General features: G+C 33.6%; 4 protein-coding genes across 4 annotated transcripts in view; 3 read left to right on the top strand and 1 right to left on the bottom strand.

The window, feature by feature from the left end:
• The window catches only part of LOC125848485 (LEAF RUST 10 DISEASE-RESISTANCE LOCUS RECEPTOR-LIKE PROTEIN KINASE-like 2.1), a 44,409-nt gene that overhangs the window by 8,225 nt on the left and 16,362 nt on the right, over window positions 1–19,822 (top strand). The gene's annotated exons all lie outside the window — the stretch shown is intronic.
• LOC125848492 (uncharacterized) lies at window positions 1,679–2,560 on the top strand. Its single transcript, XM_049528367.1, has one exon. The coding sequence runs from the start codon at window positions 1,821–1,823 to the stop codon at window positions 2,280–2,282; it is 462 nt and encodes a 153-aa protein (XP_049384324.1). The 5' UTR covers window positions 1,679–1,820; the 3' UTR covers window positions 2,283–2,560.
• Window positions 6,875–11,740, top strand: LOC125848490 (uncharacterized). The gene is made up of 9 exons (XM_049528365.1): window positions 6,875–7,004; window positions 7,133–7,180; window positions 7,314–7,383; window positions 7,645–7,735; window positions 7,815–7,876; window positions 8,988–9,256; window positions 9,343–9,376; window positions 9,456–9,587; window positions 11,346–11,740. Exons 1-9 carry the CDS (start codon window positions 6,984–6,986, stop codon window positions 11,531–11,533), a joined length of 915 nt encoding a protein of 304 aa, XP_049384322.1. The 5' UTR covers window positions 6,875–6,983; the 3' UTR covers window positions 11,534–11,740.
• LOC125848491 (60S ribosomal protein L11-1) lies at window positions 14,904–17,624 on the bottom strand. The gene is made up of 4 exons (XM_049528366.1): window positions 17,492–17,624; window positions 17,244–17,394; window positions 15,606–15,801; window positions 14,904–15,279 (listed from the first exon to the last, which is right to left on the bottom strand). The coding sequence occupies exons 1-4, from the start codon at window positions 17,492–17,494 to the stop codon at window positions 15,084–15,086; spliced, it is 546 nt and encodes a 181-aa protein (XP_049384323.1). The 5' UTR covers window positions 17,495–17,624; the 3' UTR covers window positions 14,904–15,083.

Below are 19,822 nucleotides of genomic sequence, written 5' to 3'. Positions count from 1 at the left end.
ATCTACACTAATTTGGTTGCTCGGTCTTTTCATAAAAATGTTAACGCCTATGGGGTTATTTGAGATACTTATATCCATAAACTAAACTAATAACAAAAAGATATTTAAACGTACGTTGTAATTCAAATTGAGAAAATTCAATATTAAAAGTATGGTAAAGTCGACAATTTTTTATTTTACTTTTTCAAAAATTGCCTTAAACAAGAAGTGCTATTAATATGTAAGAATGCTACGCGTGGATACATTTCAAAGGCAAAACAAATCACTTATGTTAACACAAACACAACAAACATGAGAAATGATAAGAAATTAGTGGGGAAACGACAAATGTGATAATGTAAGTTACGATACTGGTGACAATAGCGTTAACGCCGAATAATGAGATGGTCATCATCCTATTTTCTTCCGTTGATGGACAACTACTCCACATACGCATGCAATTATATACATTAACTTTTAAATATTCAAAATCCAAACTTTACTCTTCTTGCTTCCTCTTAAATCTTGATCTCAAAGTCACAATAACATGGTTGAATCATCTATCCCAATAAATAAAATGTAAAAAACAATTACGTTTGAAATTCAAAATTCACTTTTACATAATTAAACTCGTATGTGAGAATTTTTCAAGTCTAACATATATAGGATGAGATGAGTCCTCATCTGATATCATGTAAAATAATGAATTTGGAACCTAACTCAATCCCAAATTTCATACTAATTGAGAACTTTTTCATTTTTCAATGATAACTAATTAACGTATCTTTAGAATTAAAGAGTGGAGAGTGGTCCTTTCATCTATCTTTGATAAGGAAGAATGAACGGGTCCAGTCAATGTATACACATAATAGGAATTGTAATGGTCCCAAACTTGGATAAATATGCACGAACACGTTCAACCAATATGTATACATAGAACATGGAATTGAAACTTAGGGAATATACAAGTGGCCATTTATTTTTAATATAAACAAAATTCATTTACAATATAGTTTTAAAACTTCTTACAATAACTCATTCTACATTAACGATATGTATTAACAATAGAAAAAATTATCTAAATACATAACTTATTTTATCATATTCTCTAAAGTTCTCTACCATTTGAAAAGATTATAAGAATTCCTACTCTCTCATATTCTCGATTAGATCACTTTACGCGATATATCAGTTGAATACATCACTATACGCGATGTATCGGGGCGTAATACATCACTATATGTGATGTATTGAAACGTAATATATCACTTAATGCAATGTATCGGCCGAATATATCATTATAGGTGATTTATCAGGACGTACACGATGTATCAGAATGTTGAGCGATGTATCTGAAATTGGAATGCGATATATCAGAATATTTTTGGATGTATCCGAATTCTACCAAATTTAAGAATTTTTGTAATTTAAAAAAAAATGAATAAGATGTAATTAGCTCTTTTAACACTATAAGATTTGTGTAAAAATTACTTTAGGTTAACAATATGTATATATAAAGGCTAAATTCAAAACTAAAGAAAGTTCTAATACAATATGGTAAAAAGGAAGAAAAACTGGACCCACAAATGAAGAGTGATTCCTAACTTGGGAAAAGAGGCCACGTTTCAGTTTCAGTATAATACCGCGGCAGGCTTATAAGTGGGGAGGATAAAGAAAAGCCTTAAAAGACCCAAAACAGACGGTCCATATTCTTCGGCCTTACTAAATCCTCTGAATTCCCTTCCCAATTCCCCCTCTCTTCACTCCCATTTTTGCCAACCAAATTTTTTTAACTAATACTGTTAAATTTGTAGAAATACTTACCTCAGATCGCAACGAAAATGGCTACTTTGCAGAAATTCAAGCTTCTCGCAACTCAATGTGCAGTAGCAGGAAGTCCAACCCGGAGTCCAACAACAAGCCCAGTTATTCACCTCCGCCGACGGAAGACTCTCCGTATGCTCCTCAGCCGTAGCATCGGCGGCGGAAGTGGCCGTAGACTGCCGCGACGGGAAGTCTGTTCGCCGGATCGGTTCGTTGGAGAACGCGATTCGACGGAAAAGGGGAAGGAACTTGTGGTCAGTCATAAGCTGAAGGACTTGTTTGTTTCGTCGCCTCCGTCGTTTGCTGAAAATACGAGACAAGGACTCTCGCCTGCAGCCTCTGGTGCCGGCGGCGGGTTTAGCTCGGGATCAGCTGTTCGGAGAATAGGTTTACGTTCTCTTCGGCCGTTATCGGCGACATTCCGGCAACGGTTACTGAGGAGGGCTTGGCGACCTGTACTTGTGAGCATACCCGAGTAAATTACCAATTTACTAGGTATATTGTACCTGATTAATTAGAGATAAAATAAATACGAGTAGTGCAATCATATATTAGGAGTTAAAAACTTATTAATCCTCTTTGATTTTGTGTGGCAGAGTATATCCTTTTACGTAGCTTAATTCCGTAATTTTTCCAATTTTACGGCAAATTAACCATGAACAATGATCGTAAATTTGAAATTTCATGAATGACTTTGATCTAAAAAGTTCACTTTGCGATTAATTTGTATTTCTCTAATTTAATTATGTGTGGAAGGTTGAAGCAAAAAATTAGTTCCAAATTTCATCTTTTGTGTCTAGAATCTACAGTAAAGTGATTTATTAAAGTTTTACTTTAGTTTTTGCTAGATTGTTCAAACACTGAATTCACCACTTTTGCTTCTAATTTCCATGGACGAGAATTGTCACTTGCTTTTTCTACTTTTTCCCAACACTCCTAGTAATAGAAGAAAACATGTCAATAGGAAAAGATAAAATTCATCAATTTCGAGAATTTGAAAAATTATCTTTAATGATCAAATATGGTAATTTCGATAAGAATTTGTTTTCCTTGTAATTTGAACCTCTAAAGCAGTTTGGAAGTCACAAACATTATGGAAACATAATGCCTATTCGAGCATGAGATTTAGCAATTCAAATCTAGCCAACACAATCATTCAAACTTCATGCATACCCAAACCAAAGTCTTTTAGCTCCTTTAACAACTACACTAACATACCCAATAAAATCTCGCAAATGACTAGTATAAATTCAGGGAAAAGAGAGTGATAATGACAAATAGTTTTACAGTTTTATTCTTCTTATTGTTGCTATTGTTGGGTAGCTTGTACACTCGTTTTCAGCAAGGAAGTACTAGTGGTACTACAGAGTCTAGCAGAATCTTTTAACGCATGCATTGGTAATTGGCTTAACAGTTAAATAATTACAGAAACTGCACAGCCCATGTCAATAAAAATAGGTTTTTTGACCTACAAGGCAAGATATCACTATTTTAATCTTTATTTTTAGTAAAGTTGCAGAAATTTAATGATACTGATATTGAAAAATATTAATATATTGTTGGTTTGGTAATGAGAAAAGGGTATGGTGGGGCAAGTTGGTATTGAAAGTGTGACGACAAAGTCCAATAGGAAAGAGATAAAAAGTTGATAAATAATATAATACTATAAAGTTCTGTCTCATTTTACTTCGTATTTTTGCTTTGTTCCCATACTTAACGCTTTTTGACAAAGCTAAGTGGGGTATGTGACTATGATTTTATATTTAAAATTTAAAAATATGAATGAATGAGATTGGACACCTCTTATTTTTATTGTTGAAATTGTGTGCACAGAATCAACAATTTGTCTATATATCATCTAATTTTTGAGGTTTGGCTTGTCAATTGTATTTTTATGGTTTGTATCTCTATTAATTTTGAAGTCTAACTAAATTTAATTTATTGCCCAAAAAATTATAATTGGAGACCTATTTAAGTGTTTTCTAATATAGACGATTGATTATATAAGACTCAAATTTGAAATTTTAATTAGAAATGAATGATTACTTACTAATCCATCACTACCTTTGTTGATTGGCTTATAAACTATAGTTGCTAATACGTTGGTTGGTGCAGTTTCTTTTGTTTTCTATCTATACTTCTTTTTTATTGATTCATGTTAAACTGTACTCCATCCATCAAAATAAATGTAGTTTTTAGCTCATTTCATAGCTATTAAAAATATTTTTTTAGCTTTTAAATATGTAAATTGTATCCTAAAAAGATTGTAGATTTATGTTTGGATTGACACAAAATTTTAATTGTTTTGAATATCCCTTACTCTAAATCATGTTATATAAAATGGAAAAGGAGTATCAATTTTTTTTTATAATTCTTTCTAGATGTAGCGTGTACTCCTTACGTTCACTTTTAATTGCTTAATACTATACTAAAAATATTTATTTACTTTTACTTGTCAGTTTTAGCATATCAAAAGAAAATTATAAATTTTTTAATATTTTACCCTGACATCAACTTATTCTTCAAATTATTTCTCAAGACATAAGATTAGACATTGATTATTAATATGAATATTATGATGAAATGCTAATATATATCAATCAGTATTTCACTAGTTTCATAAGAAACGTGTCATATTCAAAGTGAATAAGTGAAAGTGAACGGAATGAGTATTAGTAGTAAGGGTTGAAGTTAAATCATTAAATATGTATAATGACTGTATATCTAACATATATCACATTTGAGATGCATGTGAATATGTGACCTATACTTGTAGTAAACTTTTTCTCTGAGCATTATAATTGAAGCTTTAAGGAAAAGTAGAGGTACCAAAGCCATGCAAACAAATGTCCAAAGAAGGTATATGTGATATGTCATTTCCCTTTTCCACAAGCACATGGACAATATATAGTGCTAGACAGATAACAAGAATCCGAATGCTTAGTACTATAGGCAATATCTTCAATAAATCTGTCCTGTTTTGCTTACTTGTGAAGTCAACCACGTAAGAATGCAATTGATCGAATTTGTTGTTTTGGCTTCAACATTATAAAAAGTTTACTCCTATAATAGTAATGAGATTATATATTGTTTGAACTCGCGAATTCAAGGTTATATATTTGTCTTGACATAGGTGGATTGAGGATAGAATCACGATGGGAGCTAAAGAAATTTGAGCTAGCTATTTTAGTCCCCCCTAAAACTCGCAGAAATCAAAAAACCTGGGGAAGAAAAATCGAGGTTAAAAAATCCTTTATTGATTTGATTTATGAATTTAAAAATTCAATACAAATAATTTGAAACTAACTCCATCCATGTATACCCATAATTGTAAATTGTTTCATAAATTTTAGTCTCTTAGTGACAATATATCGCTTGAATTGATGATTATTTTGTTTGTCTAAACTCCCAGCAAAAGGGTGTTAAATAACTTTCTCTTGACGGTTGTTTAAAAGTTTAGGAATTAACTCTTCTATTTCACCTCAAGTAGCAATAGGTTGAGGTTCTTCATCAACACTTTTATAAAAATAAAATTATATACATAATATATTTCTTACAAAATATTTGTAGATATTTAAATTTTGTGAGACTCTACAAGACGTGTTTAATTCCAATTAGGATTATTTGAGGCTACTCAATCCTAAACCCTAGTTTATGCCTATATATAAAGGTTATTATATTCCCTTGAAAAGACATCTCGAATATTCAACAAATTCATGAAATATTTATAAAGAGACTAGTTCGAGAAATACGCCACTAAGGACCCTCGAATCATGGATAAATTTTATGAGAGTGCATAAATTTTATGAGAGAAGAATCAGTATAAATTTTATAAGAGAGGAATCAGGATCAACAAATGTGTACTCACAATCTTCATGAATAAAATTATGTTTCCTTATATTTTATTTTGTAATTGCAATTTATTTTTTCGTCACTTTAAAATTTGTTTCAAACAATATTATTAGACAACATTTGAGCATGACTGTTACTAGAGCTGTCAAAACAAGCTTAGCCTATGGGGCCGGTCCAAACCAACCTGTTATTGGGGTAGGGTTGAGATAGAATTTTTCAAACCCATTTAAAACTAGGGTTCATAAGCCCGACCCATATATGCCCTTGCCCCTTGAGGTTTGACTGGGGTCGGCCCATGGGCCAAAATTTTTTATTTAAGGATAATTTACAATAATCTCACTAGTATATCATCTAATTACTTAAATACACACTATGTTGTAATATTATGAATCACACCGGATTTTAGTACGTCTAGATACATGTATCTCGGAATATATGGACTCAAAATAACGTTAATTTATTTTAGATACACTCTATCCAAGTAGATTTATGTATCTAAGATACATAGACAAATCTCGCACCCTCGCTTCCCTCCCATCATCCTTGTCACTCTCTTATCTCGCTCGCGTATCTGGTATGCGAGATACATGTTAATTACACTAGATTTTTTGCTAGTGTTATTGAAACAACACCATTATTTTGTTTGTCATATTTGATTTGAAAATCTTCTCATTTTCTTAATGTTATAGAATTGTAAGTTTGAAAAAAAAAAGTCAACCCGACCCTTCTAGGATTGGGTTGGGTTGAGCATTTTCAGGCTCTTCCAAATGAATGGTTGGCCCGCCCTAACCCTTCAAATTCTTTGGCCCATAAGGCTTGGGCCGGATGGGGCTGGACCGACCCTTTTTGACAGCTCTAACTGTTACATGAGGGTAAATTTTACAAAGAGGGTACTATTATAATGAATATCCTTATTGTTATAGAGAAATAAAATATAATATAAAAATCAATTCAAAAAAATCAATATCATAATAATAAAATACCATCATAACGAAATTTAACGATAGATAGAGTTAATAATTAACAGACCATTAACCCGCCCAAATCTACAGAAAGAATCCGTTTATGTAACGTAGATGTTTGACGAGTAGAGAATGGCAAAAGCTAAAGAAAAAATAGAAAAAAAACGTAAAGTCAAATTGCGCTATTAGGCCCAAAATGCGCTAGATCAACCCGACCCGAGGCCCAAACCAAATTGTAGAAAGAAAGAACTCACTCCCCATATTGGGAATTTCTCATATCTCCCGCCAAAGCTCCTCATTCAAATTCTTCATTTTGAGAAACTGAATTGAACAACGGCGCCGGCATTTCCATTCCCCAGTTTTCCGATGTCGGCTTCTCTACCCAAGGTATAGTTCATGAATTCAGCTTTACATGTTTTTTTTCATTGTACATCTTCAAATCTGAAGGTTAGGGTTATCAGAGCATTTTCCGTTACTCATATTGTTGTTTCTACGGGTTTGTTGTTTTTTTTTAGATGGAGGCGCTTTATTCTAAGCTCTACAGCAAGTACGCTAAGCTCAAGGTATTTAGGGATTTGTACAAGTTCATTTTTTAAATTTAATTTTTGAGCTGAACTAGGTGGGAATTTAGTGCCTTTTCCTGTTTACAATTAGTGGTTTGCAAGAGTAAGATTTTTCATTTATCTTTTTTGGTAGAAAGAAAAAGACGCTAGCATGGAGAACCTGAATCGGGAACAAGAGGAGAAATTTGTGAATTATGTGGCGGGTAGGTTTATATTTGAAAGCTTACCTTGATTTTTGTCCAATAATTATGGAATTTTTCCTTTTTATTTTGTAGCTATTACGTTTTGCCAATTTAGAGATTGTATCTGTCATTTTCTTACACGCCCTATACATTGAGTCTCTCTTGAAAGTATGAAATTATATCCAGATGAAATCTATACTTGGAGAACTCATAGGTGCTATTTTTAATTACATTAGATACAAACTTGATTGAAGGTTTGACATTCAGCTTTGTTTCTTCCAGCTGCCGATGCAGTGATTGACCACTTGAGAAGTGAAACGGACAGACTAGGGGAACAAGTAAATGAGTTGAGGAGTGAAATGGCATCAATGAGGTCTGCACTCATGAGAAAGGCTTACTCTGTTCATAAGAATAATGAAAAGAATATAAATGTGTACTTCACTCGGCTGCAGGTCTGCCAAAGATGAAGAAAAGATTCAATACCAAAAGCTTTTGATGGAAGAGAACCTGAAGAGTAAGGATAAATTTAAAGTCATGGTAGAACTTTTATAATGTCTATAATCCTATCTATATTTTCTGCTAGACAGCTAGGCAGGTTAGTATTACTTTTAAAATATTGGATTTGTGGTTAAGTCTACGTATATGCAAGTTGAAGAAAATACCAGTGACTTCAAATGTTCAATTTCTTGTTACTCTTATTGGAAGCATAAAATTTCTACGAGAGGTCTCTATAGTTCAAACATGTTTGAATTTCAATCCATTTAGAACTTGATGTGATTTCTTTATGTCCATTTAGAAAGAGAGATTCTGCGTCAATGCTTGTTTGACAGTCTTGGCAATTGGTGGTGCCAGATGGGGTTTATTTATTTAAACATTCTTTTAAATTTGATGCCTTTATCTGTCTACTTTCTACAAAACTAGATGCTCCATTTGTGTCTTCTACAGTGTTGTGAAAGGCGATCGCCTTGTCGCCAATGGTGAGAGGCGAGGTGAGGCAACCCTTCATCACCTATTAGCTTTGTGGCGAGGCGATCTTCAAAAGGCAATGCCATGACAACAAAGGCGAGAAAGGTGTCGCCTTTTGTATTTTCTTAAAAAAAGGCAACCAATTTAGGGTTCTAAAAGTTAAAAAATACCTTAAGGGTTTTCTTTCCAAATTTGCACAGTTGTGCTCTTAGACTGTGACTGCGGCTCCAACCAGTCGACTCGACTAGACTTCTCCGGCAACTCCAAAGTTTAGCCAATACATAGTCTTCTTTTCTTCTTTTTTCCTGTTCAGATTTCTTTTTCCATAATCTTCAGACTTCAGAGTTACTTCTACCTCTGTTTTTTCCTCACTATTTTGACTTTTGTTCTGTTTTTTTCTCATTCAAGTTCTAGACTTTTAGTAAGTACTTTTTCCAGTTTTTTGAATTGAAATATTTGTTAATATGTTATTGCTTTAGAGATTTGCTAATTGTTCAATGAAGGCAACTATTCATTGTGTTCGTTTGGGGATTTTAGTGCTTCTTATAATGTTTTTGCTGTTTACTTTTGAACTTTTGGAGATTAATATTTGCATTCTGTTTAATAAGTTTTCCAATTTTGAAATCCAAATAGTTATATAGATATTGCCAATGCTGCAGATAAGGAACTCCGTGATGAAATTCAGAGGCTTCAACAACTTGATCAGGAGTGGACCTGTTTCAATGCTAGCAATGATAAAGGAAAAAGCAGACAAAGTATTACTGATGGAGATTCTCTTCTAGATGCATTGGATGACTCATCCATAACGAACAAGAAACACCGTAGGCAGTCTTTGCTCAATGTACAAGACACACTTACACCGTCTCCTGTGGAAGAACTTCCAAATAGACCTGAACAACCAAGTACGAGTTCATATAGGTACATCGAGGTCAGTGCTACTCTCCAATTTCTATCACATATGCTAGTTTATCCGGTAGGATTTTACTATTCTGACCATCAGGCAATATTTTGCAGCCTGCTTGCTGTAGAAGAAATGTTGGCATTTCAGGTTTGTCGCAACTTTAGTTGTTAATTTTAATATGCGTTGTCTCCTCTTATGAAACTATTATTTTGATGGGATATTTTAGGTGATAGTGCAGCTGACATCTCTCCAGCCTCATGCATCTTCCAAGACCTTGTTCAGTGGTTAGTCGGTATGAAATTTTCTGCTGTGACGGATAATGAAGAATTATGCATATCAGCTCTTCATGAGTCGAGCGGTAATTTCTGGAGGAACTTTGTAGTCCTGGATCTTGCTTCAATTTTTGGTCCCTTTTCTTTCTTTCCACTTCCATTTTCTACTGCCTAAGCAATATGTGATAATGCTTGTTAAAATCTTTGAAATTTACAGAGGCGTCGTTCAAGTTTCAAGTCTTAGAAAATGTGCCTTATTTTATGACTTTGAGTTCTAGTTGGTTGAACTTTTAGTTTTTTTTAAAAAAAATATTATAATTTTGACCTAACAGTAACTAGCTGGCAGTATAGTCCAATTAAACTGAAAACTAAAAGTTTGTATGAACTGAAATTTTGGGATCATGTCATTACATTATGCGGTTGATATTAATCCTAATTTGTCTTGTGGGAGTCGAGAGATAATCAGAAAAACATCCTCAATTAAGAGAAATTAATCGCTGAAACTTGAAATGGTGCTTGCTTATAATCAGAAACCTAGATGGTTTATAAGAAATCATCTGATTGTTACATCTTTAGTTTCATTTATATCTCTTGGTGTGAAATTGAATTTTTTTGATCTTTTTTTTCTTCATGAACTCTTTCGAATTTTGAACCAAATGCCACCAAAGTTTCATTTCTGTGATTTTTCTGACCGCAGCTGTATAATTACCAAGCAGGGGTTGTTTGAGTGGTGAACTTCTATATTTTTAATGGTGTAATTTGAGCCAAATGATTCTCACTTGTCTTATTATATATTTGCTACCACAGTGCACTCAATTGTAGCTACATCTTCAAGTTAACTATCTTTGGTTAAATTAAGGAGTTGTTTGGTTTGAAGTATAAGGAATAATAATCCTAGGGATAAAGTGCAAAACTATTTTACCCTGTGTTTGGTTGGAGGTTAATGCAGTCCTGGGATTATTTATCCCACACTTTATACCTTAGTGATGGGATAAGCTATTCCATATGCATGGTGGAACAACTTTTCCCAGGATAACGTAACCCGGGATAACTTGTTCCTCTCCATATGACCCCTAATTTGACCATCAAATTATTTTTAAATCATATTGTTTTTTGCTAGAATTTTTTCATTCAATAGTAGTATTCTAGTTTGTGTTTACTATTATTTTTTAATATTTGAAGAATTCAAGTAAAAATACAACCTTAAACATTGACGAAATTTGCCACTCAAGAGAACTTGGTCATTTTCGCCAATGAATGAACAGAGCGTTGTTAATTTATGGAAATTACTAAATTAGAAAGGAATCACTTAAGCCCCTTATAAGCCAGCTCTTTAATGTTGAACTTCATTCAGATAATCAGAATTTTCAATTTCCCTTTTTTCTTTCATTTCCAATTTAAAGTACAGCATTGTGATAGTTGCTCTTTAATATTTATGTGTTGCGATACCCTCGCACAGAGAGAGAGCTAGAAAGGCTTAGGATAAAATAATGGTGTGAATTACCGACAAGTCTAATTGATCATCTAGCTGGACTAACTATGTTTCCACAGTTGCTTGTGGTCATATAGTATGCTTTATGGTCTTTGGCTGTATTTAGTTCACACATACTGACAAGGAAACGATGTCCACATGTTTGTTTTGCGGAGACAATATAAACTTGCCTCATTACTCTAGTTTGATGCATGGAGGAAGTGATACGGTTGCTATTGAACTCTGTGGTGCTGTCATGTTTCTTCTTTTCGTTGCTAAGTGAAGCATGCATCACTCCAAGTTTAATTTGTTTATTGATAACAGCAACTTTTGGAGCTTACAATCTGAAGGTCCATTGTCTTGGTTTGTGCAGGATTATCTTTTAGTCTGACGTTGACAAAGAATGCATCTGCAGAACCAGAATTGGTGTACCGCGTATTGTCACTGGGGACTTTTGAGAGAGTGGCCCCTGAATGGATGAGGGATACAATCATGTTCAGCCCGAATATGTGTCCACTTTTCTTCCAGAGGGTGTCTCGTGTTATCAAGCTCAGTTACTGAGTCCCTTTCTCATAAGTTTCCAACTTGGGACCTGATTGGGTTTAGTATTGTATATATATCCTTCCAACTTTCTATGTTGAATTTATATTATTGTACATTCTCGAGCAGACGTTGCGTTTTAAAGATTGTGTAGTTTATTTTACTTTTACACAACTGCAAACATATATTGCGTAGAGCAAATGTCTGGGTGTAAACGGGGTTTTGCATCTTTTTTTTTTCATAGAGTTGAGGTAATTGATTTTGTTCTGTTTTATTATATGCTAAACTCACCATGCCAACTCTCAAAACAATTTTGATGAGAATTTACAGTGCAATTATCAAACAATTAACTAGGCCTTCAATGCGAAGACAAAGGGTTGGCTATATGAATTTTTTGCGGACTTTCGTTCTATTAAAGACTGATATTTAAACTGCAACTGATTAAGAATTAATGGCAAACTAAAACAAGCTTGACGAACAATAATTACTATGTTGGACCAATTACCATAAAAGGAAACAGCTCTTAGGTTTTTCAACATATATATTTGAGCAAGGTCATTACAACAACTATCTCATGCATGAGAAAACAACAAAAAAGTACCGAAAAGCAGAAACAAGAAAACAATAACAAACGAAATCCAAGAGGGACGATAAAGGTGTTTGGTGGAGGAAATTATGGTTGCTCTTGGCATCCTTATATCCATTGGCTCTAAATCTGATCGGAAAGGGAAGAATGTTCCTCTACTGTGGCATTTCAGTGTAACTAAGTTAAAGCTCTTGTCTTGCAACTTGTAGAAGAAAACTCTACTGCCCTCTGCCATCAAAGCAATATCTGCATTATAAAACCCATGCGGGATTGCATATTTTGCCTCCCCCTTTGTAATCTCAGTGTCTACTTCCTTAATCAACTCCCAATCTTGTCTTCCATTATCGAAAACCCAAAGCAGCATTATCCCATTGGGTGACAAACAGGTGCACCCAAGCTTCCCCTTATACTCGTTAATAAACCGGTGACCATCATTGTACTTATCATCAATACCGGGACAATTTGGAAGAGAGAATTTTGGAAAAACTTCTTCCCCATCATAGTTTAGAGCCATCACCTGACCATGACATAGTTGGAAATAAATCAAACCAGCTGCATGCACTGCTGGAGCAAATGGATGAAAGAAGCTGGATTGCTGATATAACAACAATATATCTTTTCCTTGCCTCCACCTCCAATATTCTGAATCAAAAATCTCACATCGATAGTGCCTGATCAGCCCCAGTTTGCTATAATGACAAGGCTGAGGCTGAAACGTTGGAGGGGACGACAACCTTATAATCTTGAAATGCAGAGGTTTTGATCTCAGCACAATGAGAGCAACTTTTTCGGTAATGTAACGCATTTTTGGATTAGGAAGTTTCACCCATTGCTTGGTGCTAGGCTTACAGATATGAAATCTAGACCTCCAATTCCCCCCCAATGTAATTACACAGCATAGAATCCCTTGCATTGTGGAGGCCACAATCCTCGTGTTGACGGAGAAGGCTGGAGAGTTTACTAGTTCATCAGGCCGAGGAAGATGGAATGGGGTTGTAGTACTATTCCCTGAACAACCATCCATTGATACAAATTCTGATACCCGGTCGCCAAATAACAGACCCTGGACAAAATATCCTGAGATATTTTGACTATTAGCACAAAATTGTGGCATGAAACTCGATTCGAAAATCATATCATGCCATTCTTTTTTAACAGCCTTGCAAGTGTCTAGTGTTTCCAATGATGTTCTAGTTAATATCTTGAAAATTATATCAGAAGGAAGTGGACGAGAAGAAGAAGCCATTGTATATATATGAATAGAAATTTTAATGAAATATGACAAGAGGAGCAATAAGTGTTTCAATAGTCATTGCTCTACTAAACACTATATATATATAGGTGAAGGGTATTCCTTGATTGACAAGGAGTAGGAAAAAAAAATTACTTATTTGGAAATTAATAAAACATTTTTAGTTCCTATCACTGAATTAGAGCTTTTGTGTGTGGATCATTTATTATTTTTCCTAAATTGTATTTATTCTTCTTGTGTGAACTGTAAAATATTAGTTGAGTTCACATGGCTGGACATACATGATACATTTTTTAAAAAAATTAAAGAAGACATACACGACGATACATGTGTCTGGAAAAACTGCTTAATTTCAGCAACACTCCTACCATATATATCATTTCCTCTGTCCCAATTTATATGAATTATTTTCCTTTTTAGTCAATCCTAAAAAGAATAACACATTTCTATATTAAGTAACAATTTAACTATAAAATGTTCATTTTAGCTTTAATAAAATGATTTACAGCCACACAAATTTCTATCATTAATTTTAGATCACAAGTTTTAAACGCTTTCCTTGCTTTCTTAAACTTCGTGCCGAGTCAAAGTACCTCCCATAAAATGGGACGGAGGGAGTAATTCACACTATAGTTTGAAATGATTACATATTGTCTCACTAATTAGGTAATTTCATACCAATTCAAGTCATATACATGCATATGACACTAGATACATGTTTCTTTGACAGTAGATACACTCTAAAACACATATACATATGGAGAGAGACAAGCAACAGAGGACAAAGGTGGGCAGGAGTATTAGTGTATCACATATACATACAAATCATGTTTGAATACAATTTGACCCATGTATCCGAGATACATGTATCTGACGGAGGGATTTGTATTGTTTCCTCATTTTAATAGGATCCTACAGGTAAGTATTAAACTGGCCGGGTCATTCGCTACAATATCCTTACTTGCTGTTAATTGTAGATTAGTTGGGCTAGATATATATATATATGTATATATTCCCCAGCATCAGGGTTATAGATCTTAGGTGTGGATTAATGACTTTTTAGACCACAGTTTAAAGAAAATCTTGTGAGAAAATATCATATCGTGACATTATTTTGTAAGTTGTAGTGAATGTTAAGCGACAATAAGGTTGAGCAACATAACGAGTCGAGATTAGACCCGAGTCGAACGTTGAATATTATGCCTTCATGCGTAACCGATATATAAAGGTTCGTCCCTTAACATATCTCCTTCAAATCAGAGCTCAGTCACTGCCAAACAGAGTTCTAAGGTAAGCTGCCACAAGCTTCAACTTACATCCAACTATTTCAAGCATAACACATGCAATGGCGCATGATAAGATTGACGAGATGTTTAGAGAAAGAGGAGAGACTAAACGCAAACACCAATAGCAAATAAAACACCAATGATGTACTTGTATGCATTCTATGCCACAAAACATCCAGCTCCAAACCTGATTTACTTGAAACGCTTAGGCATTGTAATAACACAATTGTGTGGTTGAATAATTCCTACTTAAATTGCAACTGACAATGACCATAACAAAGATTTGAATTCATCTGATTGCCAAAATGAGAAATAAAACATACTGATTTGCCCACTAGAATCTCTCCAAAACATTCCTTTAATAGTAATATCGATGGCTGTCTACAAAAATACATAAAAATAAACTTGCCAGGAGACAAGCTGATCCAAAAGTTGGCACTCAGCTTATCACTGAATGTTTGAGGACTTGTTAAGGATAACACCTTCATATTTGACCTGGAACCACTTCATTGAATCCTCCTTAGTGACCCTGTGCTGAATCCCAACTCGAGACTTGCACCTACGACGACGGGCAACACGGTAGCCAGGGCGCTCCAATACAACATAGAAATCCATTCCATAAATACCAGTTGAAGGATCATATCTGAAATTTTTTTACAAAAAATAGGATGACAGACATTAATAGATTGAAATTTTAAATGCAAAATAGCAGATGCAAATCTTTCAAGTTAATATAGTAAGACACAGCAACCATAAGATAGATCCAAGAAAACAATATGAAAAAAGTAAATCATGTTTCCTTAAACTACTTCCAAGTTATATGGGTATCAACGAAAAAGCTAATGCAATTTTCTTGTTTTGTAAGAAAAAAGGAAGACTAGCTCCAGGTTACCTCCTATGCAACACAGCTAATTATGTGAGTCGTGAAAGCTATAAACCAGAAAGAGATCTAAATGATGATCTGCTTACTTGATTCCAAGATCAATGTGCTCCTGAATACCAAACCCAAAGCAGCCGGTCTCACTGAAGTTCCTTCTCAACAACTCGTATTCCTTAACTTTCAATCCACTCTCAAGAAGCTGCATAGCTTTCTCCCCTCTGACAGTCACATAGCAAGCTATCTTTTCATTACGCCTGATTCCAAAGGACCGCACAGTATACCTTGCTGATAATGAGAACCATAACAATAACATGAGAGATCAAATATTTTTTTTATAAAGAGGGTAAATCTTTTAACAATATCTCCAAACAGGGAAAGCTGAGATACATACAACATCAGTTAAATGTCCACAAACAAACACTTCAAAACAAATAACTTTTGAACAAAAGCAGGACACTAGTTCACTATCCATAAATTGTGAATGGCGTGTTTTTCATAAACACTAACAAATTGTGATAAACACTGACTTCAACCAAGATCTACCACAAATACTAGCATGCCTAAATAGCTAAAAATTATACACCCAGTATAATACAAAAATATGAACCAAATAAGCTAGTGCCTTCATTAATTGCAAAAAGAAATTTCATCTACATGCATACAGATTGAATTAACCATGGATTAATCCCATTACTTGACATTTACACTGCCATTATTAAGCAATCAACTAGGCTCCAAGGCAAAAAAGAAGGGTTAGGCTAAATGAATTTTTGCATCCTTCCATTCTATTCAGGGCGATATTTAAACTGCAACTGATTAAAATTCAATGATAAACTAAAAAAACTAGCTGAGAAACAATACGTTAAACAATCACCCTACAAAGAACCAGGGGTAAATTTATAGGCAAAAAATGAGCAAGTGAACCGGTGGTGTCTCTGTAAAACTAGGCATTTTGTGGATACATTATCTACATTTGTATAATATTATATGAGGGCACCCATGCTACAAAGAAGACTATAAGGTGCACTTAGTTGAAGGTTGAGTTATTTAACTAGAGGATTAGGGATAAAGATCCATGGACCCATGTTATAGAAAGTCTAGATTCGCCACTGCAAGGAACAGATTGAATGCATATAGATCAAATTAACCATGGATTAATTCCATGACTCAACATTTACACTGCCATTATCAAGCAATCAGCTAGGCTCCAATGCAACCAAAAAAAAAAGGGTTAGGCTACATGAATTTTTGCATCTTTCTATTCTATTCAGGCTGATATTTAAACTTCAACTGATTAAAAATCAATGATAAACTAGAAAAAACTAGCAGACAAACAATAAGTTAAACAATCACCATAGGCAAAATTTGGGGCATGTGAATCTGTAGTCTCTCCATAAACTAGGTAATTTATGTATATTTTTCTAAAACTTGCATAATACTATATGCAGGTACCCATGCTACAAGAATACCAAATGGTGCACTTGGTTGAAGGTTGAGTTATTTAATTAAGTAGATTAGGGATCAATCTCTTTTTCCTTGATTTTTTAGTGATGCACCCATGTTACAGATATCCAAGATTCGCCACTGGATTCTAAGGAACAGCTTGAAGGTATACATAAGTGTCACTTCACACATTAGATAAATGTTCATGGTGCAAAGCTAATATTTCCTACAACAGATAATTAATGTACTTAAATGGAAAAGGGTTAGAAGATTCAAAAGCATACCTTTAGAGAAAACAGGGGATTGGCCGCTAAGTTGCTCCAAGACTTTTGCTGCTCTGGTGAGTCGATCTCCACTCTCACCGACGGAGATGTTGAGGACAAGCTTCTGGACCTTGATATCCCTCATGGGGTTGCTCAATTTCTTCTCTGAAGCCTGTTCTCATTGTACAATCAAAAATGATATTTCAAGTTAAATCGAATACATATGATAAAGCATCAACACTCATGAAACGGAAATCGGTGAGAAATACCATGGCGCTTCCGCGGGAAGATGTTACAGCTGCGGCAGCAGAGTTGGAGGGGTACCGAGATGGCGGAAATTGTCATAAACCCTAATCGTAGCTAGCTTTATAAATGGTACGATATGGGCCGTAGCTTGAGTCGAGTCGTGGGCATTTTTTTGTGAAATTTCGCAAATAGCCAATATAATAAATTTAAGGAGAACTTTCGCATATAGCCACTCAAAATAGCTTAATTATGCTTCATAGCTATAGTTTGCTAATTACGATTCGTATCTACATGTCATAGGGAGGAGAGTGGCAAGCGAGATTGTTGAATTGTATATGTATATTGATTAGATAATTGTATATATGTAACTTGTATATATATGTATTTGTATATCTGGCGAGCGAGATTGAGAGAGGGAGGAGAGAGACTGCGAGATTGGGACAGGGAGGAGAGATTCGAGAGGCGAGAGAGGGCAATAATTTGTATAATTCGCGATAATTCACGTGCTTTTGTATAATTGAGTAATATAAGTCTGAATTAGACAAATATGATAAAAACCCGAAATAACGAATTGATACAACATAAACATATGAATTTTAAATAGTTATACAAATTACATTATATGAATTATACTATACAAAATTCAAAAAATACACATTTATACAAACTTTAAAAAGTTATACACAAAAAAATTGAATGTATATGGTGATAGAACTGAAAACCCAAAGGAAATCACTATCATATACAAATACAAAACATCGCATACAATTACAAATCGAATGAAGAATTGTTAGTTGCGAATTATACAAATGTGGCGAATTATACAAACGTGACTAATTATACAAACTCAAAGTCAGCTGACGTAATTAATGGTTAATATTAGTCACGATTGGTAATTATAGCAATCTATAACTATGATGACTAAAAGTAGTTTAAGTTTGCTTAACCGCATAATTTTCCCTAAACTTAATTAGACACTTTAACTATAGTTTGCATATTTTCTAGCTATAGTTATATCTTATTCGTTTATATAATTCGCGGATACGTTTGTATAATTTGCATATATTTGTATAATGAGTTATTTTCATTTGTATTTGTATAAGTATAATTATGTTGGTAGACTTTTGTACTTATATATTTTGTATAAGTAGAATATTGAAATATACAACTAAAATAACTATACAATTAAGGATTTATACAAATATGGATACAACTATAGATCTAAAATTAGATCCTTTTTTTGGAGTAATATAAATTTCGGAATGATACAAATATGATAAAACTCGAAATAATGTATTTATATAAATACAAACAACTGGAATTTAAATAGTTATACACATTATATTATATAAATCACATTATACAAAAATTATACATATTATATTATAATTTTTTGAAAACTACACATTTATACAAACTTTAAAAGGTTATACAAAAAAGATTGAATGTATTCGATAATAAAACTGAAAAACCAAAGAAAATTACTGTCATATACAAATACAAATCGTCATATATATAAATACAAATCAAACAAAGAATTGTCAGTGGCGAATTATATACACTCGAAACAAAGCCCACATAGTTAATGCTAAATGTCAATGGTGATTTATAAATAAGTGAGTATAACTATATTAACTAATTAACTAGTATATATTTGTTTATTCGTGTAATTTCGTCCTTTTAAGAAGTACTACTATCATTTTTTGCTAACTAGATTTTAATTGGGGAAAAATATATATCAGAAAATAGGGACATTTTGATGTCTAATTAACAAACATTGTGATAATTTAGATGATTATCAAATGTAGGGGAGAGTTTCCGAAATTTGCTTTGTAATCACTAATAGTGATGTAATAACAAATATGAAGTGAATAGTTGTATCACTGAAATATAATAAATTTAGCTTTCAAAAAAGTACAATAGCGTTTTGGATTGGTTAGGTTTGTTTGAGGTTTCGTATCTTAAATGTTAGTTCACGCCTATATCGAGGATAATGTATTTGTCTAAGCCACCGTTTTAGGGCCTGTTTGGATTGACTTTTGACTTATTTTTGTTATTTTGACTTTAAAATAAGTGTTTATAAGTACTTTTTAACTTTACTCAAACACTTCAAAACTGCTTAAAAGCTATTTTGGCTTAAAAACATCTAAAATAAGTCAATTCAAACGGGCACTTAGTTCTCGCCTTTATCAAAAAGCAATATGTTGTCCACAAAACGAGTCACGTGCAATGCACATGCTTGGTTCACCGTTACTTTTAGACGGACATACTAACTTTGGATCAAACTTGTTCACTTTTTGATACTTTTATCATAACTCCTCTTAATTACAATACTTTAAGGATGTACTTGACAT

This window comes from Solanum stenotomum, chromosome 12 (assembly GCF_019186545.1).
Source record: "Solanum stenotomum isolate F172 chromosome 12, ASM1918654v1, whole genome shotgun sequence".
Lineage (NCBI taxonomy): Eukaryota > Viridiplantae > Streptophyta > Magnoliopsida > Solanales > Solanaceae > Solanum > Solanum stenotomum.
The sequence above is the reverse complement of the archived record's forward strand: the minus strand, read 5'-3'. Positions and strand labels throughout refer to the sequence as shown.